Genomic DNA, 25,983 nt, shown 5'->3' on the forward strand with positions numbered 1-25,983 from the left:
TGTGGTTTTTCTATAAAATGGAATACTACTCAGCCATAAAGAATGAGAAAATAGATTCATTCATAGGAAAATGGATACATATTGAAGATATACTCCTAAGTGAAATAAATAAGTCACACATGTGTAAATACCAAATAGTTTCCCTGGTGTGAATAATCTGCAACAATGCATAAGATTCTAATAAGATTACTGACATTTAGAAATGGGAAGAAAGGAGCTAAAGGTGTAGGGAAGTTGTGATGGGTAGGGGAAGAACAAAAAGGGAAAAGAAAAAAATGTGAGAGAATGAAAAGACGAAAATAAAGTGTTTGTAGATGGGGAGGGGAGGAGGGGGTGAAGGGAGGGCAGAGGTAAGGGGAAAAAATGAGAATCAAGACTTGTCATGTAGAGGTACAAGATCCCAACAATGAATGTAACTGTACTGTATCCCTAAAATGTACCAATAAACTCAATAAAATTAATAAAAAAAAAAGTCAAAGGAGGGGCTGGGTGTTTAGCTCAGCGGTGCTGTGCCTGCCTGGCAAGCACAAGGTTCTGAGTTCATTCCCAGTACCAGGGGAAAAAAGAGCCAAAAGAGAAGTGCCCCTGAAATGTAGACAAAGGAAACTTTTATACACTGTTGGTCAGGATGCAAGGTAGTACAGACGTTTGTTTAATGACCAGTCACATTCCTGCAAGTAGGTTGATAAATGAATTGGTCACTAAATGAAGATTTGTATATCATATGTATATTACATATGTTCAGCACAAAGAAATGGTCAAAGGAAACTCCAACTTGATGACTTAGCTTTATTTATATAACTCTTTACAGGCAGTACTGTAATGTAATGTATAACAGAACATAAAACTACAGTACCGTACAATCAGCAAAAATCAAAGTACTGTACAAACAAGGATTATTGTACCCCCCAGAAAAAGACATTGAAAGTCTATTAACAAGATGTACAGAACTGTACAAAACAAAAGGACAGGTTTTAAATCCTAACTATGTGCCTTTGTCCTAAGTCTGATAAGTCATTTAACAAGTAGGTCATTAAACAAGGAACATATGTAGAACCATTATGGAAAACAGTAGGGGGATTCCTCAGAAGAATTAAAAACATAACTACCACATGATCCAGCAATCCTATTACTGGCTATATATGGAAAGGAAATAAAATCAATATATCAAAGAAACATCTGCACTATCATGACTTAGCATTACTCAGAATAGCCAAGAAATATAATCAGCCTATAAGATATATAATATTATATGTACATAACATATAGTCTAACTACACACACACACACACACACACACACACACACACACACACACACATATATAGTGTGGTAAATAGGTGAGAAGAAAGCAGAAGAGATAAATGTATAATATTTTAAGACATAGAAAAGAGGTTTTACTCCAAGTGCATTAAGAGTTTTAAGCTCAAGATCATATAATTTAATTAACTACATAGAAGATCTATCCTGCTGTTGCATGAAGACTGGACTATAGAAGGGAAAACGTGGACAGTGTGGACACATGAAGAATAGAGACTTAATATTTTTATGTGCATATGTTGTTACATCTCTGAGAAAACCACAGAGATAAAACAGTCATGTGTTGAAAGAGCAGCCTTCACTTCTGACTCTTTCCAGATATCGGTGCATACATCAGTGTGAAACTAAATGCAAAAACAAATCCATCATGAGTGAACAACAGTGAGTTTCCAATTCCAAAATGACGGAATTCTCTTTGAACAAAGCTCCACAAAGTAGTAAGAGCCAGGTAAATGGGCCAAGCCTTCTTTAGAAATAAATCTCTGCTTACCCTCAGCAACTATTGCTGGAGCTATCCAGGGTGCTGGACTATTTTCAGGCTCCACTTTTCTAAGGCCTGGATGGATCATGCTCTCAGTTATCCTTGTCAGACCTAAAACCCCCTACAGACTCCACAATGTCCTCCCAGAGTCAGCTAAACTTTGAGCCAATATCAGTGTTGGCCATGTCTATCTGCACAAATGTTGAGCAACCTCTGCATATAGAATATGAAGAGGTAGTGTAGCTAGAAGCATATAGATAAGATTAGGCACAATCTTCTGAAATCATAACAAGCTGGGCTGGGAGTATAGCTTAGTGCTAGATCACTTATTTGTCACGTGCAAGGCCCTGGGTTCAATCTCCAGCACTAGGTGGAGGGGGGTAAAATGAGTTCAGTAGCAACCTTTTCCTTGGACTAGAACTCAAAAATTATACCTGGCTGCTGAAATTGCAACCTCTTCTGTTTGCATAACTTATTCCTTAGTCTCTTTCTAAAACATACCTGAAAGCATAATTCTATGCCTTCGATATTAATAAATTTATAGAATATTCAATTGCATCCCTCTGACCTAAATAGCACCCTTGACTTTGCTAAAAAAAAAAAAAAAAAAAAAAAATCCACTGGAGGTCATTACTCAGTCTCCTAAGTCATCAAGTTTGTGCACTAAGTAGTAGATGAAAATTTGTGTGCTTTCAAGTCAAACACTTTACCTCTTCAACCAAAACACTCAGAGCATGAGAATAATCTGATGTATACTCATTTCTAGCTCTCCTCTTAAGTAACAAGAAGCACAGTGAGAGCTGCAGCACCTTCAGAACTTTCCACCTACGTGTTGGCCCCTTCACTGTCCTTCAATGTGTGCGAGGGGCAGCATGATTTAAAAGAGCTACAGAAGTTTGTCAAACGTTTTAGTTCTGAGTTATCAAGATTCTGATGATAAAACAGGACTAGAAACCCTTAAGTGTGCTCTGCTACGCTCCCTTACATAAGCACAAACAAATTGTGCCATTAAAATAACATGGGGATCATTTGCTTTGCTTTTACATAGTCTAATATTAAAGTGAATAGGCCAAGAACATCTTTGCTTAATCTAAAAGTAAATTAATTTGGTTAATTTGTAGTCACAGAACTCCCACACTGTATCTCCCCTCCTGGTCTTCACAGATATGTTCATTCATATGACTAAACACTCATTCTTTCCTTCATCTTGCTCACTTGATTCATCCTTCAGGGTTGATTTTAACAGGGAAAGCTTTTATGAAAGCCTTGCTCATCCCTCTCTGGAAATGAGTGAAGTTTAGATTCCTGTAAAACCCTACATTCACATCCACTTTGATACACTTTAATTCAATTGCTGGTTTATTTTTCCACTTCTCCCTCTGATTGTATGCTCAATGAGAGTGGGAACTAGTCTTTTCCTAACATTGTATCAGTGCTTTACTTAATAACAGTGGAGGGCCGGGGATTTAGCTGAGTGTTTTCCAAGCTCAAGAACCTGAGTTCGATCCATGGTACCAAAAAAATAATAATAATTAATAATAATAATAATAATAATAATGGAAATATTCAATTAATGAATGAATAAATTAATTAATTTAATTATTTAAGAGCCCCTCTCTAGCTCTAAAGTTAGTAACTCTGTCTTGCTTTCAGGCCTTTTCCATAACTTTGGACTCAATAATCATCCCCTTTAAGAAATCTTGAGATGACCATATTATAATATCCAAGATATTTCTCAAACCAAGTATAACTTGCATTTTATATGGGAAAATTTTAATAAAGTCCTACTATTTAGTTTGCATTTACAAGGTGGAGATAAGAGACATATTTTTAACTTTCAGTACATAAGCAGAATTTTAAAAAATATCTGAGCTTGAAATAATGCCACACCAATAAAATACTGACAATACTGCTATTATTTTGGGGAAGGCAGTCATTCTTACTTTCAATACCAATATTTTTAAGACTGTACCCCACACCATTTTCTTCCCTTATAGTGAATATTCTCCTTTTTTATTCAGTATTTTTCTTCTCTTATATTCATCCTTATTTTACTTATCTTTATCACACAGGGAGTTATGATGAAAACAACTATCTTTTTTGCCCAAATGAACATGCCAAATAAATTCTAAATTTTGTTGGATTGTGAATTGCGTCTTACACATTTTTCAATTTCTCTCAGTACATCTAGACTGGTACAGAGTAAGTTCTCAATAAAACATGAATGATCAAAGCTTTACATTTAAAAAACCACCTATTTTCTTTCCATAAATAATGGTACTTAGGTTACATATGATCAAATAAAAATTAAATCAACAATCAGCAAATTATGGCTCATGGGCCACTTCTGCTGAGGTCCGTACTTTTATAAATAAAGTTTTATTGGCACACAACTACTCTTATTTATTTGCACTTGCCTATGGCTTTTTTCAGGCTATAACACTAAGAGTTGAGCAGATGCAGCAGAGATTGTATGGCCCAAAAAAAACTAAAATAGTTATTATTGGGCCCTTTGTGGAAAAACTTTAATGATAACTTCTCTAAATCACTTTTATTGATGAGGGAACTCAGCCTCAGATAAGTGATTCATCCAAGAGTACAGTTAAACTTATCCACTAATCATAACTGTAATAGATTCTATTTCCTATTAGATTAAATGCTTGGTGAAAATAAAGGTATTTTAGATTATATAAAATCAACAGTAAAACCACAAATTAAGATGTTTGCCAGAAGACTTTTAAGAGCTTATATTAATCTAAACTGAGACATAACTTTCATTTTTCTGAATTAAGATAACAAAAATTAATAGTCTTCCCCATAGACTAACTCAGAGAATACTGCTAATTTTTATAAAAATACCAATAAAAAATGTTCAAGTCTTGCAGCAGAGTTCTAAAAGATGTGGAAAGCAATGTGTCAAAGAAAATGCTTTAAAATGGACTACATTGACCTTACGAGCTACTCTACTAAAATATGAACAGCTTTTTAAAAATCCACTGACAATGGAAGGAAAAATAAGTAGTGCAGACCATCCTCCAAGTTTTGGGGGTTTGTTTTGTTGGTTTGTTTGTTTGTTTGGTATTGAGAATTGAACTCAGGCCCTTGGGCTTGCAGTGCAGGTGGTGGAACAACTAAGCTAAATCCCCATGCCCCAAGTTTTAACTCCTTATCAAGGTAGTGAAGAGCCACAGCAGAAAGTTCCTGAGAATCACTCCTTCAGTCAGTGTCTAGTAATTTAGCAGACTATTGTTTTCAACAAATGACTTCAAGTCTAGATTTCTGTAGAGGGAATCACATTAAAACTCCCATCAGAAGTGTTCTTAGTATTTATATAGCAAGCTTCGCTTAAGCTGAAAAAGTAAAAAAAAAAAAAAAAAAAATAGAAACAGAAAAAAAGACCTATCATTAAGACAAAAAGTAAATTCGGTAAACTTAATCTGCTATCAGACCTCTGCTCCTTTCATACAAAGGATCGTTAACACAGACATTTCATCAAAATTGACTGATGTTTTCTGAGGGTATGCCCTATATAATGCAACAACATAGAAATTCCTGGAGTGAAAATAAAATGTAGCTGGCGAATATCAGAAAAGCTACAATGGATAAACTCCATACAACAAAAGGATTCAGTAGACAGGAGAACAAATTGTTACCGTGGTATACTTAATAACTCCTTGGTACAGAGGATACCTCCCTTATTATAAGCCACCAGACATTGCATCTGCTTATGTTAGCAAAAGGTCATGTCATCCACTGAGACAAGAAAGAGATGGGGGAGAGGGAAAGAACAAGCTGAATTAGAATTGGTCTGGAGCAAAGATCAGAACAAGGCCAAGACAGAGAAAGAATTATGCACAATCGATATCATGCCATATCGTATAAGCAGAGTTGCCAGTAGGATATGAATGTCCCCTGCCATCCCCCAGTCAGGGCAGAGACAACAGATTTTTTTTTACCTCAGAAGCCCAGCTACCGAAATCTTCCTCCATGAGAGTTGGCCCAAGACTGTCTGGATCGTGCCAAAAGGAGGAAGCAGAATGACTCAGCCACAGCTGCCCTGGCATCTGCCAACTCCTCCTGAGATTCTCTCTTCTCCACGTCTCTACCAAGGACACCAGTGGACCTACCAGGTGTTACTGTTTTACATAAATGTCTAATCACATTCTCCTTCCTCCGTTACTTGTGCTCTTAGGGCCAAAATACAATAAGTTGTTTTCAACATATTACTACCTTGAATACTTCTCTTGAAGAAGGCCTTACAGCCCTCACAGGACCACACGCCATAATGGTAGCCAGAGGCATAGTCATTGCACACTGCGCAGTAGCGGGTCTCCTTGGCAGATTCCAGGGCTATGCTTCCCTTGTCACTGCTACTGGCCAATCTCTCTCGGCCACTCTGGCGTCGATTACCTGAATTCGGCCTGGAAAAGAGAGTAGAGAAAAATAAATAAATAACAGTGAGTCCATTAGCATTGTAAAATCAAAACATGCACTTCCTTCTAAAGAATAAGTTTGGGAGATGAAGCCAACCCACTTTATTCTGACATTTTGAAATAATGAATCATAATGTAAGCCAATCTTTCAGTACCTCTTGCCTTCTGTTACAGCGAAAGGTGTTTGCCTATTATGCTAACCTTGAGGGGAAATCGTTTATCGCAAACTTGCTTAGCAAACAGGCTGGCTACCCCGGCATGTACTAACCAGAAAAATAACAAAATGTAATTAGTTGGATTCTAATAGACTTCTTCATTCATTTTCTCAAGGATTCACAGTTAGTTCAGAACCATTATCAGCCACTATTCATTCCAATCCTAGACCCTACAAAAGGACGTTACGAAATACAGACAAAGCATAAAACAGCTGAAATATCTGGAATTCAGAGGACCTGATGAACAGTGTAGAATATACGTTGAAAATTAATTCATATATTTTCCATTACTGTTACCAAGTAACTCTAGATCTTTATAACTTGACTGTATAATTTGAGGATGCTATTATTCAATATTAAATAGGCCTCTTTAAGAACCTATGGAATGATAGGGCTGGGAATTTAACACAGTTGTTCTGCTGCCGGCCTCACAAGCACAAGGGGCTGAGTTCGATCCCTAGAACCAAAATAAACAAGTAAATAAATAAAGATTTCATGGAAGAAATATATCCCCAAAATTAAATTGAAAAAGAACAGAAAGAAAGTTTGGTTCTAAGAGAAGCAAGAAAACAGACGCGTACAAACTTTTAAGAAAGCATTAAAGAGAGAAGAGGTCAGTAATGGCAAGTGGAAAAGAGAAGCCCAATAAAACAAGAACTGATAAAATAAATTTTGGATTTGAACAAGAAGATACTGAGCAAATGAGTTGCAGGGAAGGGTAGAGCTATAAACTGAATCCCTGGGTGGAAGAGTGGCTGGATGTGAAGAGATGGCAGCGAATAGAGAGTCTAGAAGGAAATGGTAAAGGAAAGAGAAAGAGTGGTACATGAAAAAAATAAGACAAGGGTTGGTTTTGTTTGTTTGTTTGTTTGTTTGTTTTTAGAATAGAACAGGCCTGCAAAAGCCTCATGTAGACTGAAGGGAATGGACCAATACAAAGGAAATGGTTGAGGACACAGAGAAGCGAATAAAAGAATAAAGTCAGAAGGAGTCTGGAGCAGCTGGAATTAAAGACGTACACACAAGGAACAACCTCAGTGGAGATGCTCTGAGGATGACCGGAAGAAAAGCAGTAAGAAGGAAGTGACAATAACTTTGGATCTCACTTTTGACCAGGTAGGTTACATTGCTGCAGGATTTCCTGGGCACGCGCAAAAAAATGAAGGTGGTAGAAGGGAAATGGAGTATGTGGTTTGAGCCTAGCACAGTGCCTGGTTTATAGTTGGCACTCAAGAATATATTGAAATGGATAGAGAAAGTGTTCAAACATGATGGGGGGAGAGAGGTTGAAAGATATGGGAAGGGCAGATGGGATGGAGGTTCTCATGCGATTTTCACAACAAACGAAACTCAGAGGAAATAAAGGAAACTGCAGACAGAGCTCTGGGGTGTATGGGTTAAGGAGGTTCCTGCCTCCTGCCTCCCTTGCCCACTCAGATAACCAGAGCACGCTGATTCTCACTTGTCCACTCCTCACAGCCCTAGCTTTGCTTTTAGCTTGGATTTTATAACCTTTCTCTGCTCTTCTCACTCATCAATATTGTATACAATTTTGTCGTGGCGTTTCTCAAACTACATTTGCCATAAAAGTAACAAAATATCGGCTCCTTGGGTTGAGCACGTCTAAATTTGCCAACTTTTTCCATTCTAAATAACTTAGCTCTGAGGTTGGCAGCCACAAATAGGATTTCTTTCTTTTTTAGTGATCCTTAGAGAGCACTAGCTGGCCACTTGCAGTTCTAGTTCATATTGTGTTACTCATTTCTTTCCATTTCATTACCATGGTATGGAGCACACACACACACACACACACACACACACAAACTTCAGATCTTTCTACTGTCTGTTTACTAATGTCTTTTGCATGATTCAAGTCAATAGCAAGTAGCCATGAATATTTAACCATAGAAGCTCAGCGACTGTGGGGTTAGAGTAGATAGTTAGCAAGTATGAAATGGACAGAGTCAAAGTCTTAAAAATGTTATTAAAGCCCCACTAGCTAGCTCAGCACCCAGCACCTAACACCAAGCACCAGACGCACTCAATATATTTCTGCTGGATAAATGAATGAGTGTCTAAAAAGTGTGCAAGGGCAATAGTTCCAAGGTAATAAATAGCCTCCCCACCATCTCTACAGAATAATATATACAACCAGGTTTTGAGCTGCACAGAGATCCACTTGTTTGTAGATTTGGGGAGGGGATATAAGACAATTTGAGCAATCTTCCACATGAACCTTAATCCCCACATGTAACCTCCACATAATCTGCACGTGTGACCTTAGAAATATCAAAAAAATAGGCATATCATGAATGCATAATATATATGTAACCGCACTTATACCCTTAAGATATACAGGAATCTACTACAGTTTAAAATGTACAGACCACACATGGCACCATATGTAGTAAAGAGAGATGTGCCCTAAGATGAAGATGTGGCAACAAATCATATTGCATAAAACCATAGTAGATTCTGCACTGCTGCACTCACATCGCAGCCACCACCTGTTGTAATTGAGCAGAAGCTTTAGGAGTAGCTACCTAAAACTCTCAAGAGCAGTTTGTCCCTCCAGTGAAATGCGCATCACAGTAAAAAGGGAATTCTCAATGATTCACGAAACTTTTTCACCATTTATAACACACATAACATACAGAATATGTTAATTGACTGTTGTTGTCATTGGTAAGGCTTCTTCAAAGGCAGGCTCTTAGCAGCTCCATTTTGAGGCAGGTAAAAGCCATATGTGGAGTTTGATCAGCAGTGGCCATGCAGAGCAGACCCCAGAGAGCCCTGAGCAGCCCACTAGCACCACCGACCGAGTTACTGTTACACCCCTATTAGTCACCATCACCACAACCGAGAGCAGCAGCCTAGCCGCACCTTGCCACAAGGCTGGTCCCACAGACACTTACAGGAGTAGAGGTAGAGGTGCCTGCACATCATAGGGACACTTTCAGGCAGAGATAAGAAGTTTGTGGCAATCAAAATTTAGGAGGAGCCAAATGGTTCAATGTAAGAAATGGATGTGGTTTCCACAACAGAAATGAGATGAAGGAAGCTGTATTTATACCCCAGGCCACTATAAGGAATAACTAGGGAGGGTGTGAGGTTGATATGGTTGGGAAAAGGGGTATGATGCAGCCAGTGTTGCAGGCCTTGGTGGACCTGAAGTTCAAGGCAGTAACTAGACAGCAGGCTGTAACCGTTAAAGACATTGTCCCTCCACACATCGTCAGTGGAATGCCCAGAATAATGAGAGCAGAAAAATGAAGGATCAGAGTGTTCCTGAAGACAGACCCAACAACATCCAACAAAGGCTTGCAGAAACTCCAGTGACCTGCAATTCTCAATTCTTCCACTAAAGGCAATGCGACAGGACTGTTGACAGCCAGCAGTCAGGAGCCCAAGGTAGCCCAGAATGTTTACACCACATTCTGCTCTCAGGGACCCCCTCTGGAGCCCTCCACCAAGGGCTGTCCATAAAGCAACTTTTTAGCCAATTGGAAATCCAAGTGTATATGCCCTACTCTATAAAGACTCTCAAAATGTCCATATAAAGAATAGCTATCCCATCAGGCTAAAGGGCAAGGATATCTTCCCATGGGTTTCCAGGTTCCATGCAACTTGCAGTAGCTCTCAGGTTATCCTAAGTGTCCATCGGACCAAGCTGAATGGACACAGTGCCCCTAGACAGAGTTGTGGCCTCAGAATGCAGGACTTGGCCTAATCATTTGCAGTGGAAGGGAGCAGAAAGGGGAGGGTTCCAGGACTGAGTTCAGACCTCACCGTAAGGGTGAGGTAGGCACCAAGCTGGGATTATCTAGTCACAGGGCCAGGCTCACCTCCTCCCAGCCTTGGCACTGGTAGCCTCACACCTCCTTGGTAGGAAGTGCCTTTACCATGCTTAAGTCAATCTCAATTTTTCCTAGCTCTCTTTGCCTTGGAGGCCTTTTGGTTTTCTTTTTTGCATACGACCAAGACCAATTATTATTTTCATGTCCAAAATATCTTTCAGTTCTTCCTTCTTGACAGGAATCTTCACATTTCCAAACCGAGCCCAAGCCCTTTATTATAAGTAGAGGATTAATTGTCTAGCAAAATAGCAAAAATACATCCTTCTTTGTAAAAGCCCTGTTTCTCACTGAATTATCATAAAACTTGTTATAGTTTCTCATCTTGCCCAATTTCTCATAAGACTCAGTTAATAAGCTGACTGGATTAACAAGATTCATACTATGAGATTAAACGTTTTTCAGTCTTATAAACACCTTTCAAGGTGCTGGAAATAAATAGGAAAGAAGCTTGGAAGGGTAGCAAAAGCCTGTTTCCATCAGTGACTTAACACATTTCCGCCGTGAAGCACACACATGACTAAGGAACAAAATAGTGACAGGAAAAGTATAGCCAGAGGCATGGAAGAAGGTAACAACACCACCCATCTATGGGAGCTCAAAACCCAATTCAGTTGCATTTTTATTGTCAATTGATTACTAAATATTGCCACATGGATACCCCACTGATATTACATAATTAGTTGATGTCTCTGAAGGCATTCATATTGGGTCCAAAGAATGAAATGTCTTGAACCAAGTAAAAATAGGGCATAATATTAAAAAGTATTGGCTAAGCAGATTTTTATTCATCAAAATTAAAAGTCTGAAGCTTAGTATAATCAAATACTGTTGTTTTCCAATGATAAATAATGGCACCAGCTCTCCAAAAGCATCGTTCTCCTGACCAAGCATTTTTTTTTAATTTTGAAAGCCTTGATTTCTAGAGGAAATGATTTCAAAACCTAAATTAAAAGAATCAACAGATGTCCATTCCCTAGAAATGTGGCTTAACTAAGTGCTAGTGAGATAATATCACAATACTGTGCTCCCTCGCCAAATCTTTCCACAAGGCTGTGTGTCCTCAAAATTCTCTGTACCTTTTCTACATGGCATTACCACATTTCCACTCATGTTTGGGTGATGACTGATAACTGTCCACTCCCCTAGTAAACAGAAAACTCCAAGAACACAATAATCATTACATTAGAATTAATTGCCTATCTTTTCCTCAAACTCATCCTGTCAGACAGTGCCCAAAGAATGCCATCAAATACAACATCCACCTTTGAATAACATCTCACTGCATACATTTATGGATGATCACTTTTGTTTTTTTGTTTGTTTGTTTTTTGGTACCGGGGATTGAACTCGGGTCCTTGTGCTTGCAAGGCAGGCCACTGAACCACTGAGCTAAATCCCCGGCCCTGGATGATCACTTTTGGGGAGTCACGGACCAGTTTGAAAATAATGAAAATTTGAAACCTACCTTGTCTAGAAAATACACATGAAAAAACTCTCAAATTTATGCCTATATGCTTAGGGGAGTTATAAACAAGGGAAATGCAAGTTTTTTAAAAATCAACATACAGAATTTAGCCTAAACTCTTGCATTTTCTACACCAACCAACATCAGTCTTTTTGTACTTCGCTAAGCAAAATGCTGTCAGTTTCATTTCTGGGAAATCCACCCATTCATACTCACAGCTTCCTGCACACATATGTGTCTCATCCCTCCTGAAAAGCTAAGCTCTGGTTTCATACCACCCTAAGGTTCGCCCTGTGTACTACAGCTCATCTAGGTGCCACCACAAATTCTTACAAAACTGACTGTCCCCACCAGGTTTCACTGCACCTAGTTAGACAGAGACTTCAGCCACTGGTGACTACTCCTCCTCAGTTCCCTTTGTCCTATTTTTTTTTTCTCCATCAGGCTTCTGAGTGTCAGTGTTCCTCAGAGTCTGTCCTTAGCCCTCTGCCATGCTCAGTTGACGCTTGGTCTTCAGAGGATCTCAACCACGGGTGCAGCCACACCCAACTGAATCTCACACCCCCTCCGACTTCAGACCCACCTAAGTACTCTCTCTGCACACTATTCCTTGAGCAAACCAAAGAAACCTCCAGCTTAATGTCAGCAAAACTAAAGGCTGAATCTTCCCAAAAGCCCCCTTCTATTCCTGCTTGCCATTTGAGCCACACAAGCTGTCGGCACACTCAAGCCTGCTGCTCCTTCTGCCTGGAGCACCCTTCCTCACCCCTGAATAACTCCTCCTCATCCTCCAGTCCCACTCGCACTTACTTCCCTCCAGGGCACTTGCTGACTCATCAGTCTAGTTTATATAAACCCAGAGTCAGCCTCAGCAGCAGAAGTCTTGCACTCCGCTCAAAACTCTTGGCAGGCTCCCATCGCTCCAGGAAGAGAAGCCAAAGTCCTCAGGGAGCCTGGAAGGCCCGGTGCAGCTTGTCCCCTGCCTGCCACTCATCGCACTCTGCCCTTGCAGGCCCAGTTCCAGGTGTTACTGTCACTGCTGGACGATCACGCCACGTGCTCCCCCATCTCACCCTCTTCTGTGGCCTGCTTCTCACTCCACGCTGGTTCACATCCCTTTCCAGAACCGCTTCCTGACCGTCCTAAATGTGGCTCCCTCTTACCGTCTACGTTCTTACAATCTTTTATTTTTTTCTTTGTGGCACTTACCACCACCTCACAGCCAACCAGATCTGAATGTGTTGACTTCATTGCCTGTCTTCCCCCTGAAATGTAAGCGTCACTCCCCCAGCAACTTGGAAAGAACCTAGCATAGAAAGATTCGTTGAATGAATACTTGACTGGTGCAATAGACCCATACTTTGTTGCATTCTGCTTAATTGTGTGTCTTATCCCATCCGCCATACCTGAGACTGTCATCCTTACTTGCCATGGTCCACCAGTTTATCCTGGGGCCTGTGACACAGAGGTAAGTGACTAATAACTATTTGCCATCTGAATGAATGTAGTACAAGGTGAGTTTCCTCCCCAGACTCCCCAACTCCACACCCACCACACCCTGCCACACCCCACAATGAAATTTTTTTTTTATTGAGTTTATTGGTACATTTAGGGATACAGTACAGTTACATTCATTGTTGGGATCATGTACCTTTACATGGCAAGTCTTGATTCTCATTTTTTTCCCCTTACCTCTGCCCTCCCTTCACCCCCTCCTCCCCTCCCCATCTACAAACACTTTATTTTCATCTTTTCATTCTCTCACATTTTTTTCTTTTCCCTTTTTGTTCTTCCCCTACGTATCACACCTTCCCTACACCTTTAGCTCCTTTCCTCCCATTTCTAAATGTCAGTAATCTTATTAGAATCTTATGCATTGTTGCAGAATATTCACACCAGGGAAACTATTTGGTATTTACACATGTGGGACTTATTTATTTCACTTAGGAGTATATCTTCAATATGTATCCATTTTCCTATGAATGAATCTATTCTCTCGCTCTTTATGGCTGAGTAATATTCCATTTTATAGAAAAACCACACCTTCTTTATCCAGTTTCCAACGGATGGGCAAATAGGTTGTTTCCAAGATTTAGCTATTACAAACTGTGCCGCTATAAACATGGGTGCACATACTTCTCTGTGATATGATTCTTTTAGTTCTCTTGGAAAGATACCCAACAGAGGGATGGCTGGGTCAAATGGAACCTCCAGTCCAAGCTCTTTGAGGTACAAGAGAGGAAATTATAAAGATCCGAGCAGAAATCAATGCAATTGAAATTAAGAAAACGATACAAAAAATAAATGAAACAAAGAGCTGGTTTTTTGAAAGAATAAATAAAATTGACAAACCCTTAGCTAATCTTATCAAAAAAAGGAAAGAAAAGGCTCAGATCCATGCAATTAGGAATGAAAAAGGCGAAGTCACAACAGATCCAAAAGAAATCCAGAGGATCATGAACACCTACTTTGAGAACCTGTACTCTAATAAAATGGAAAACACAGAAGAAATGGACAGATTTCTAGATACTTATGAATTACCAAAGTTGAACGAAGAAGATAAAAACATTTTAAACACCCCAATCACAATCAGTGAAATTGAAAATGTAATTAAAAACTTACCAACAAAGAAAAGCCCAGGCCCTGATGGATTCACTGCTGAATTTTACAAGGCATTTAGAGAAGAACTACTACCATTACTCTTCAAACTTTTCAATGAAATTGAAAGAGAAGCTATACTTCCAAATTCATTCCTGGAAGCAAGTATCACTCTGATTCCCAAACCAGAGAAAGATACAACCAAAAAGGAGAACTACAGACCAATCTCCTTAATGAATATAGATGCAAAAATCCTTAATAAGGTACTAGCAACCAGAATACAGAGGATTATTAAGAAGATCATCCATCATGACCAAGTCGGATTTATTCCAGAGATGCAAGGGTGGTTCAACATACGAAAGTCAGTGAATGTAATACATTATATTAACAAAGTCAAGGACAAAAACCATATGATCCTCTCAATAGATGCAGAAAAAGCATTTGATAAAATTCAACACCCATTCATGATAAAAACCCTGCAAAAAATTGGAATAGATGGTCTATACCTCAATTTAATAAAGGCTATTTATGAAAAACCATCAGCCAACATCATATTGAATGGCCAAAAACTGAAAACCTTCATGTTAAAATCAGGAACAAGACAAGGATGCCCACTGTCGCCACTTCTCTTCAATATAGTTCTGGAAACATTAGCCACAGCAATTAGACAAGAGAAAGAAATTAAAGCAATAAAGATAGGAAAGGAAGAAGTTAAACCCACAATGAAATTATTTATCTTGCACACTGAAGGAAGGGTGAGGGTTCTGTCATTCAAAAATCTATCCTGTGTCCTCATTAACTAACCTAAGCCACCTTTACCTCTTTGTTGGCACCCAGTGAGTACAATTATTTACAGATATACAGATTTTGTTTATAATCATAAAATGGATGTTCACAGTCCTCCTGAAGTCCATACACATCTTCCCAAAGACCAAACTAAAACTCACTGGGCCCACAGAATACACACAGGATCTTCATTATAACCCGGTTGCTATCTCCATCTCCAGCCCTACCTCTCTCATGGGGCCTAGTTGCATATGACACAAGACATGTGTCTTCTGGCCAAGCTAGCTATTATGGATTGTAGCTAGATATCCCCCCAAAGCCTCATGCAGTTATTGGTAGGGAGTATTGAAGGTGGCTGGATTAGGGTTTGTGAATGTGGATTAAGGGTGTGATACTGGGATTAAGGGTGTAGGTAATGGAAGCCCCTGAGTATGAGGACATCAATCAGTAGGCTTGTAGCCTGGATGGAATCTAAAGAGAAAAAGGGAAGGCAGCCATGCTGCCTGCTTTGCAATGGGCTGTTTCTCCTCTGCCGTGCCATCCTGTCCTGGAACCAGCAGACTACGGACTCAAACCTCTACAGGCTGTGTACTAAAATAATCCTTCCCTCCTTTAACTTGTGGGTGTTGATTATTTTGTCTCAGCAATGAGAAAAGTAACTAAGGCATGAGTTCATCTCTGGACTCCATCCAGTTTCCTATCTTAGCCAACAGGCGAAAAGCATCCTTCTCAGGTAGCACCAGCCACTGACTTTCTCAACAGAAATAAGCCAAGCCACCAGAGTGTCACATATATAACTGTTCTGGAGCCTAGATCATTATCAGAGAACCACATGGTCAGTGTGAGTCTCCAGGAAGAAGATCCTGCCATTGCCACAGTTGTTTCCCAATTTCCAACACAATACTGACAAAGCAGGAATTCATAGATGGTTGTGGAACGAGTAAAATTCCAAATGTCAGATCGTATGTCTCCTTCCCAAATAGGCTGCAAGCTTTGTGTGAGTATGGATAATATATCTTAAATATTTATATTACTCCAATTTGTATCACCTGTATTTCTTTATTCATAGAAAGTAACCAATAAATACTTGCTAAACAAATTATTCAACAAAGAACAACTTGCAAAAGGCATGGCTGAGGCTGTTGCTGTAACAGGGTGATGTACCAAGGTGATGAGAAAGCAATTATCAATGCTTATTCAGGTACCAACATATAAATCAATCAGAAGTGGCTCCTTGTGTACCTCTCGGCTTTAAATATTGGTATGGACAGGAGTAAGCTAGAGGTTTTGTGTGCCTATGACCAGTACATACTTCGGGAGAATTTAATCTCTATGTAATTTTTTATTCATTTAGATTTTGATAAAATTTCTATTTTTCATGGAAGCAGATGAATGTTCTTTAAATGAACAGACAAGAACGGACTCTATCTGGTAGAATCTAAACTGGTAGAATCTGGAAAGAAAAATACTGAATCACATCTTTAGAAAAGTTCAAGGTAAATGAGCCCTGTGCCTGCTCAAGACTAATCCCTAAACCATGTGGTAGTCCTGTTCCAAAGCAAAAAAAGTTGTAAATTACTCTCTGTATGGCAAAATAGATCCTTTCAACCATTTGGAAATCAGTACCTTTACACTGTTGATCTAAAAATTAATATTTATCTATCTCTTGCCTCACATTAGCCATTTAATGAGCTTAATTCATATCTTTTATTTACTGTGTTTTTAATTTAATAAACAGATGGAGAAAATGCTCTTCCCTACAAGAGGCAGAAGAAAACTTTTACCAAAAAGAATTAAATGTCTAGTAATAAAAACAATTGGAGACAGCTCCATGAAATTCCCTCGCTAGGACTCCAGCTTCTGCTCCAGGTTCAGACCACTTCCTGGACTTCTGCGAAACCCACCTGACTCTTGGTCTGACAAGAACAAAAGAGCTGGTCTGGTATGAAAGTGAATATTCGCTCTACATTGATGTACACATGTGTTCATTCACATAACTCTTACAACTATTCTGAGCAGCACTAGTCGAACTCCAGTTGTTTCAGAAATGAGGTAATCTCAGCAACTGGACAGCTATATAATCAGAGAACTCTACAGTCAGGGGCCCCGGCAGTCTGAGTGCATAGCCCAGGGTCCGCCCAGACAAAGTCCTGGGGAGTCCCGCCCAGAGGTATCACAAGTCAAGGGCAAAGCATTTCACATCTGAGAACAAAATCACTGCCACAGATCTCATTCTTAAACTTACTAGATATTGCCTACAATTATCTATTACAACGCCAATAAGGTTCTTTTTTTTTTTTTTTGAGGGAAAATGTTAATTTTATTTCTAGGCCAAAGCTCGAGATCTTTGTCGAGTTCCATGAAAACGGAGTTAGCGGAGCTAACAGTCCTACAGGAGAATAGCTTGATGAAAGTTTGAAAATTTCTTACAAATGCAATGGCAGAAAATACCTACTTTAACTCACCAACAAATACAAAATGTGTCATTAATGCTCATATACAAGAGTTCTGAAATTCTTTATGCACAAAGAACATTAGCATTCACCATTCAAAATGTAATGCTCTCTGTAAAATGTCAAGAGGTTTTCCCACTCACTTAAGAAAAATGTCTTCACTCCAAAATACAAGCAAGGGTTGATTTTTCACACTAATGGGAAGCATGAATATCCTGGCATATAGTTCCCTGAAAACCCATTTAGTCAATATCTTTGTATCTTTTCTCAGTTACTAATGTGTAACCGAATGACCCAATGTGAGTTTCATCACCTTTCTTTCTCTGCTCACACCAATATGTTGTAAGTGCTAATGAATGACGGGGTCTAGGAGCCCACAGAAGCAAGAGGCAAGGCAAGTGGGTGACACAGAAATAGGAAGTCAAGAGAGCAAGAAGGTTATGGTTTGACTCCACACCTTCTTTTTTTTTTTAATCTGATTTCCAGTCTAATTTCCACAGAAAATATGACACTATATTAGGAGAAAATAAATGTACTTGCATGCAGAATTATTTTAAAATCCATTCATTTATTCCACACCATTAAAGGGGCAGCTGCCTATGACTAGCCAGAGTTTATACTAAGAGGAAGATGGCTATAAAAAGAAGAGGGAAGACAAGGGGAGTGAAGGGGGGCACAAAAGAGAGGGAATAAGGCTTTGGGAAGTAGATGACTCAAGAAGGAAGACTTAGGCCCTTAGGGGAAAAAAAACAATAGATTAGAGTTCTAGACCCACTAACATTTAAACAGAACATCAAGGACCAAAAACAACCCAATTTAAGCATTGGCCTCTGGCCTGCTTCTGAATGTGATCTATAAATCATTTCATTTATGATCATATCCAGGAGCTAAGACCAGTATGTCATCACATAAAAAATTCCATGCAAACATGTCCAGAATCTCAAATGGAAATTATTGCCTACAAAAATTATTTGGGAAGCTGTAGGTTTTTAGGGATGACATTATCGCAAATGTGATAAACTTCAGGGTAAAGTAAGGAGGGGAGGGTGCTATGGTGAAAAAGTTCTAGGCTGAGTCACAACTCTTGAGTTCTAGACAAAAAGCGGCATGGCTGAAGCAAATTGCCAAACCTTTCTGGACCTCCTCAGTTGCTTCATCTGTATAATGTGAACTTACAGCTGTGCTTCCTAGATTCCTTTCTGGCACTACAGTGGCATGACCACGATTCTATCCCATGGCTTTGACCAACAATAACATCTGTAGCTAGCGAGAATTTCTCCAGTGGATTCCAGGAGAGGACAGCCCATTTCTCAGAACTCTTTCCTAAGAGTAACAGAATGCATAAAGGACAAGTCAGGAGGAGGTGAGAGCACCACTGTTACACGTTCTCAGTGCTCCCAGGACCAGTGAGTGAAAACACACATCCATCAGAGCACAGGCAGCTGTCAGTTGAGGCACTGAGTTCCTGTGAAACTGACATTCCCATGAAAATCAAAGTCACTTCTCTAATAGAAAGTAAGAGAAACAGAAAAAAAAAAAAAAGGAAAATAGAGGGGAAGAAGAAAAATGGAGAAACAAAGAAAAAGGAGAAAACACTTTTGTACATTTGACACATTTTTGGGTCACTGAGGCCGGTCAGCAGTGATTGGAGGTAGGAATTCAAATCAAAGGAAAAAGAGCTGAAAGACAAAGTCAGTTATGGTGTTGCCCAGATTAGATCCCATGGCTGGAAAAGAATAAAAAGCAAATGAATGATTCTGAAATAGGAGACAGTTTGGATATGGCATAAAGTAAGCAAAGTTTCTTCCGCACAGAGAAACTTTACCAACTCAGCAAGGCCCAATCTCTCTAGCAGTCAGATACCCTGGGCAACCGTTGAGGGCTTTCTTAGATGTGGAAGCTAAAACTCTATCTTCAAGGTTCTTTGACTTTCTGATCCACTCCAGTGACAGCAAGTTCAAAGGGCAACTATTCTTTGGCTGATGATGTAACAAAGAAAAACAGTCTTGCTTCCTTCCAAGAAAACATAGTGGAGTACTCTGGGGCACAGCCAGGACATTCAGCAATGGGCATCTGGAGAGGCTGGGAACCCACATCGGGATATGCATAGAGCTGGCCACTACGCAGACCACATGGCTCAAGAAGACGGGGTCAGTGTGTACGATATCCCTTTAAAGGCAGTGATTCCATAACTTGCTCAGGGTTCTGAAGTCTACACCCACTTTTGCTCCTCTTTTACACTGGATAACGTATACAAAGTGCTCTCTGGAGCATAGCAGTTTTCCCAGTTTCCTACCCTATAGCTACTTCACCCTCCTTCCCAGTCCTTTGCAATCCAGCAACCAACTACATGTCCTTCCCCAAACTGCTGTGGTGTGGCTCATGAGGCTTCCTGCCGAGCACAGCCTTTTTCAGCCCTTCCTGCTGCCTCTCTACCTCATACCCATAACTTCCTGGCCTCTTCCTTGCTGCTTTGCAGCTCACAGTGACACAAGTTCTATGCCTGTGGGACTATGGCATCTCACAGAGGAGGCAGCCATTAAATCATTTAAATTTATTTAAACTGAATACTTTTTAATTATATAGAACTAGTTCTGGGATACTCCTTTAAATAATTATAAATATCTCAAGAGGCTAGTAAATCAGTCCTGACAAGTCTCCAACTGCCTGCCCAAATTTCCCATAGGCAAAAAAAGGTAACATAGCACAGAAGAGTTCATGTTTGGATAAGTCATTCACAGTTTACCAGAGTTTTCTGAGTGGGCTTTGTTTTGGTTTGGTTTGATTTTTTGTTTTGGCAGAATTAGGGACTTAACCCAGAGCATGTTTACTGAGCTACATCCCCAACCTATCTTTAACATTTTTTTGAGATAGGGTCTCACTAAGACTCTCAGATGCCCAAGATGGACTCAAGTTTATTATCCTCCTGCCTCAGCCTCCGAGAATTCTGGAATTACAGACACACACCATCACTACCTCTGAGGAGCTTTAAAACAAGTTACTTAACATGTAAGTAATTCTGTGCCATTTTCCTCATTTGAAAATTGTAGTAACAGCATGTTTTCTATCTAGAGACATGATGGCATTGGATAGTGTTTCTGAGAAGAAATTTAAGAAGTGTAAAATTAGTGTTTGTTGCTGTGTGTGCGTGTGTGTGTGTCCAGCGTGGTGGCATGCATCTGTAATACCAGCACTCAGGAAGCTGAGGCAGGAGGAGTGATGAGTTTGAGGCCAGCCTGGGCTACACAGAAAGACCCTGTCTCAAAAAAAAATTTTTTTAAAGGACCAGGGATTTAGCTCAGTGGCACCATACCTGCCTAAGAAGCACAAGGTCCTGAGTTTGATCTCTGGTACAAAAGGAAGGAAGGAAGGAAGGAAGGAAGGAAGGAAGGAAGGAAGGAAGGAAGGAAGGAAGGAAGGAAGGAAGGAAGAAGAAAGGCATGTATAAAGAAATATATATATCGATAAATGAACCACTCTGAAAGGGATTTTAATGACTCAGATCCTTGATTTCCCTCTCCCATGCTACATGAAACCTGTCAAGAAATCTCAGCAGCTCAATCTTTAAAATATGCATCAATTCAAATTCTTGATATTTAAAGAAGTAGTATTCATGTTTTAACTTTAAACAGATTTTCATTACACAAAGGTTGTCACACAATTGGATTTTTCTCCACTTTCTACAGAGCTCTTCTTACTCTACAGAAAGGCCACTCGTGAACTTCTCATCTGTGACGGCAAGCACTAGAACCCTGACTGCAGCAGAGCAGTACACTGGTATGGGGCTCTGGAGATGTTTCAGGAATATACAAATGCTTTTGTATTCAAGAGTACAAAGTAAATTATCTGTAGGCATGGACAATGACAGTGGTAATCCATTCCACATTGTAACTGAAAGCAGTTACATACCAGTGATGGGTATGTGATCCTCTTATTGAAGCCGCCTTTTCCTCATTGCCTTCATCCGACTTCTCTGAAGCTCCTGGTAAGGACTCCATACGAAGCTTTCTGTCACAGTTCATCAGCGAGGACCAAGCACTATTCTAGGGTTAGAACATCCCACGGTCCATCCTGCCACCTATCCCACCCATGGCACCCGTCACAGGGTCCTTCTCCTCCTTGGGGACTTCTGTGACCATGACTTCTTCAGCTGCTAACAGAGAGGACACCCCCACAGCATCCAGTAAAGCAGTTCTTACAACTTTCGTTGGACCAGTGATTCCTACCATATTCATAAGTCTCCAAGCATAGGGTCATAACCAACTTTGGAGGCATTCTGCATGATTTTCCCAACTTTGAAAGTTCCTTCCGTGCCTGTGTTCTTAGCAACAGTCATCACAGGAAATTTGAGTGTTCTTTTAATAATTTCTATACCATTTTATCTTCATCAGTGTTAAGGAGCCCAGGGCAGAAATGCTCTGAAGCAGGGCACAGCCCTCCAACACAATGCCTTCTTCCACGGCTGCCCTCATAGCATGGAGAGCATCTGACTCCATCTTTCTTCTTCACCTCGAAAACACTTGTTCCACCAACCTTCAGCACAGCTACTCCACCTGAAAGCCTCACCAGTCAGTCACTCAGTTTCTGCTTTACATATTCACTAACTGTGATTTCTAATTGCTCAGTGATTTCTTGAATACATTTTTCAGTGCGTGCTTTGTCACTTTTTCCTTTCAAAAGCATGGCATCATCTTGATTTCTCTACCTTTTCCTAAGTCAAAAAGCTAAACATCTCTGATATTTAGGGTCAACTCCTCTTCTCCAAACACTGCATCATTGGTAGCAATAGCCATGTCTTTCAGCTGGTTCTTCCTATTGTCACCAAACCCTGGAGCTTTGACTACAACAACCTCAAGACTAACCTTGGCCTGTTCAAAACCCGGGTGTTTAGAGCTTCTCTGTCAGTGTCCTCAGCAATTATGACCACGGGCTTTTGGTGAGTGTTGGCAATTTCAAAATCAGGTACAATGGACTGGATGCTAGAAATTTTCTTTTCACTCAGTAGAACACAGGCATCCTGGAATTCATATCTCTGGCCATTTGATGTATAAATAAAGTAGAGGGCTAGGTATCCTCAAACGTCATGCCTTCAATAATTTCTTTATTTTTTTTAAATGTAATGATATTGTAGTTGTGTTTTTAAAAATAACCCTCATTCACTAGAATCATATACAGAAGTGTTTAAAACTGAAACATAATTGTTGATAATTATACCTTCCATCGCTGTAAACTTTGTGACAGCACACAGTCAGATCAAGTCATTTCTCTCTTCGCAGTGCGCTAGTGAATCTCCATCTCACTAGGAGGAAAGGCCAACTCCACCTTCTTACTCCAATCCAGCCAAATTGGCCGCTCCGCTCAACACACCAGATGGACTCCCACCTGGGGCCTTTCCACTACCGTGCCTCAGTCTCCAGTGCCCATCACTGGGCTCTCTACACAGTGCTGTTCCCTCCCGTTTCACTTTGCTGAAACATCTTCTTTTCAATGACAAAGTCTTGGCAATGCAACCTTTACTGGTTTGTCTGCTTTGATAAGTGATCTATTCCCAGTGCCTAGAGCAGTGCCTGCCATAGAGTAGGAGGTCAATAAATACTTGCTGAGTGCATGAATGAGCAGAGCCAGCCATCCACTGAAGTTAGCAGGGGATTTACACCATCAGTGCAGTGAGGTAAGCACATGTCAGACGGGCTACACAGGTCACTGTAAACCAGACTGCCAAATAAGGACTTCAATTACTTTTTACAGGGAATGAGAACAAGGACCCAATGGCAAACTCAGAAAGTCCATAAATCTAATGTATCTGCGTTTTCCGGAGCCTAAATAACAAGCAGCTGCAGTTGCCTCCTCTCAGGAAGCACCAGTGTTGGAGGTGGCCAGGCACAGACAGGCTCACTCCCATTTTTGCATCTGAAGAGCTTCCTCTCATTCCTAGCCAGTATTCTCAGATGGTTTTGTCAAGATAGTTGAATCAGAAACCAGAAATCTCTGAGGATAATGTCACAGATTCTCAAGCTCTGCTTCTGATAAAACTTGCCTTTGCTTGGAGGAAAATGAGCATGAAATATCTTTATTATTTTTAATAAATGGTATTTATAACTATTTATATTTATCTTCAGAATAGACTTCTTGATTCTTCCGCTATAGTTCTTCAAGGTATAAATTTGTTGTGAAGCAAGAAAAAAACCCAGCTAACCAACTTTTAATTCATCACCTTCCCATCCTGAGTGCCTGCACCAACCTGACTCACACTCAGTTGGGACAAATCACTCAGCTGTCAACAAACTGCCTCAGCTGCCAGGAGTTAAAGCAATTTTAGCTTCCTAAGCCCTTGAACCCAAGAGGACGGACATGATTCTGCTCTCCACTAACTCTGGCTCTCAGCCCTGCCTTGGAATGTGGCTATGGGAGTTCTTTAACATCCTTGGCTCGGGACTAAATAAAAAGAAATATTTTAGGGATCTGAAACTTCTCACATCCCTTTCTCTATATTTTCCTCAAAACAATTTCAGAGGACCATCTCTGCCCAGAAAGTTGCACAACTACAGTTACCTGGCCTATATTCAGGTGACTCCTGGAGAAGGTCCTTACTTTCCTTTTAACACTATGGCCTCAATTTCTTTACAAACATAACTATGCAGGGGAGATTCCCCAGCACCACCCTACGCAACAAGTTACCTCCCAAGCCAACACAGCTAAACTCAGTCCTCCTGCTATGTACGCAGCCAGACAGCCCGAAGGGCAGCAAACCGGGTGAAGGAGGAAGGGCACAGCTCTCCAACATGTGTTTCTAGATCTTACATGTTTTAAAATGCATTCCAAAGACTTATTTGTTCCACACAATTAATTACTGAGATCCAATAATGCCACACAAATAAGAACATTTCCCCCAAGACAACCAAAAAAGGTGTTATTTCTTTGTTTTATTACTACGTGTTTGTAGTGCTCAATGTTTACATTCTTTTGTGGGGAATTGGTACATGCACATAACACATCTGAATTCTCTTTTTCATCCTCTTTCCCTTCCCTCCCCCCTCCATCCATCTCTGATCCCTGTCTTTTTTTTCTTGGAAATGTCTGCAATACATAATGTTTACATTCCTCATGTGATGTTATTTCTATAATACTTACTACCCTCCAGAGGCAAGACTGTTTCTACCTGACCCTTACTCTTTGATTTTCTCCTCATGCACTGTAATGCTTCCTTCATATTTTAATTATATATTTTTATAATTGTCAAAATTTATGATGATCCAAAAATCACAATTATCTGGACAACTAAATCCATGTTTAATGTAAACCTGTCCTCACAATCAATAATAATGGCAAGGACTAGTGTTCAAATTCTACATCAAATGCTTCCTTCCTTGATAGGGAGGGATGGGTGGACGCTTGTGTATTCATTAGCAGGTGATGTAACAAAAGATAGCCTCCAGGCTTCCAAACTAAACAGAGTAAACAGTGAGGCCACATGGGCAGGGCTCCTGATTTAACCAAGCAAACTGCAAGATATCCAATAAAATTGCAACTTCAGACAAACCACAATTTTTTTACTACAATATCACATGAGAAATAACTAAAAAATTATGATAATCTGAAATTTCAAATTACATGGGCTGCATATATTTTATCTGATAGCCAAAATAGCCCTAAATAGCCCTAAATATAAGGAAGGCAACAGCAATGCTTGAGTCCAGCAGTAATTACAGATTTGAGTTCAGGACAATAAAAAAAGTTGATGATCACGTGCTTAACCATACTTTTCTCATCAAAAGACAAAAAAATGTTTGGAACAGAATGAGGAAATGCTGAATGAAGACTCCTGGTCCAAAGGGATTGCACATTAAATTAATGTTTACTTGTTTACTAAAATCACCTGCAAGTTAAAAAAGACCAACATACCTTGCAATTTTCATAGCTAAGTCACCAAAGAGTTCTCTCACTAGTAAGGAGCATGTGACATGAGGCTTTAATTCATCTTTCTTGTTTGCTCTCCACTTCCTAATGCTGGCCTTCAGGTATCCCCATTAGGCAGTTTTAGCCTAGATGTTAAGAAGATTAATGTGTCTATCTTCCAAGAAGAGACATTAACTTTTAAAAAATCGTCACTCACCAAAAATGGAAATAAAATCTTTGTAAACAGGGGAGAATGGAGGGGGTGAAGGGAGGATGGGGTAAGGGGAAATAATGAGAACCAAGACCTGTCATGTAAACGTACAAGATCCCAATGATGAGTGTAACTGTACTGTATACCTAAAATGGACCAATAAACTCAATGATAAAAAACTGTCACTGACTTAATATTCCTGTGCATAGCATCACCTGTCTCCAAGGAGCTGCTGTACTGTAAGCTGTTGTACAAGATATATATATAT

The 25,983-nt window shown here is 39.8% G+C and overlaps 1 protein-coding gene and 1 pseudogene across 1 annotated transcript in view; both read right to left on the reverse strand.

Annotated features, from left to right (window-relative positions):
* The window catches only part of Esr1 (estrogen receptor 1), a 277,400-nt gene that overhangs the window by 237,354 nt on the left and 14,063 nt on the right, over positions 1-25,983 (reverse strand). Inside the window, exon 3 of the mRNA XM_033763164.1 lies at positions 6,032-6,222. Within this exon, the coding sequence (XP_033619055.1) occupies positions 6,032-6,222 (191 nt within the window). The remainder of the gene's footprint in view (positions 1-6,031; positions 6,223-25,983) is intronic.
* Positions 21,305-22,829, reverse strand: LOC117286032 (annotated as a pseudogene).

Source organism: Fukomys damarensis, unplaced genomic scaffold, assembly GCF_012274545.1.
Source record: "Fukomys damarensis isolate Sample0158 unplaced genomic scaffold, DMR_v1.0_HiC HiC_scaffold_14, whole genome shotgun sequence".
Taxonomy (NCBI): Eukaryota; Metazoa; Chordata; class Mammalia; order Rodentia; family Bathyergidae; genus Fukomys; species Fukomys damarensis.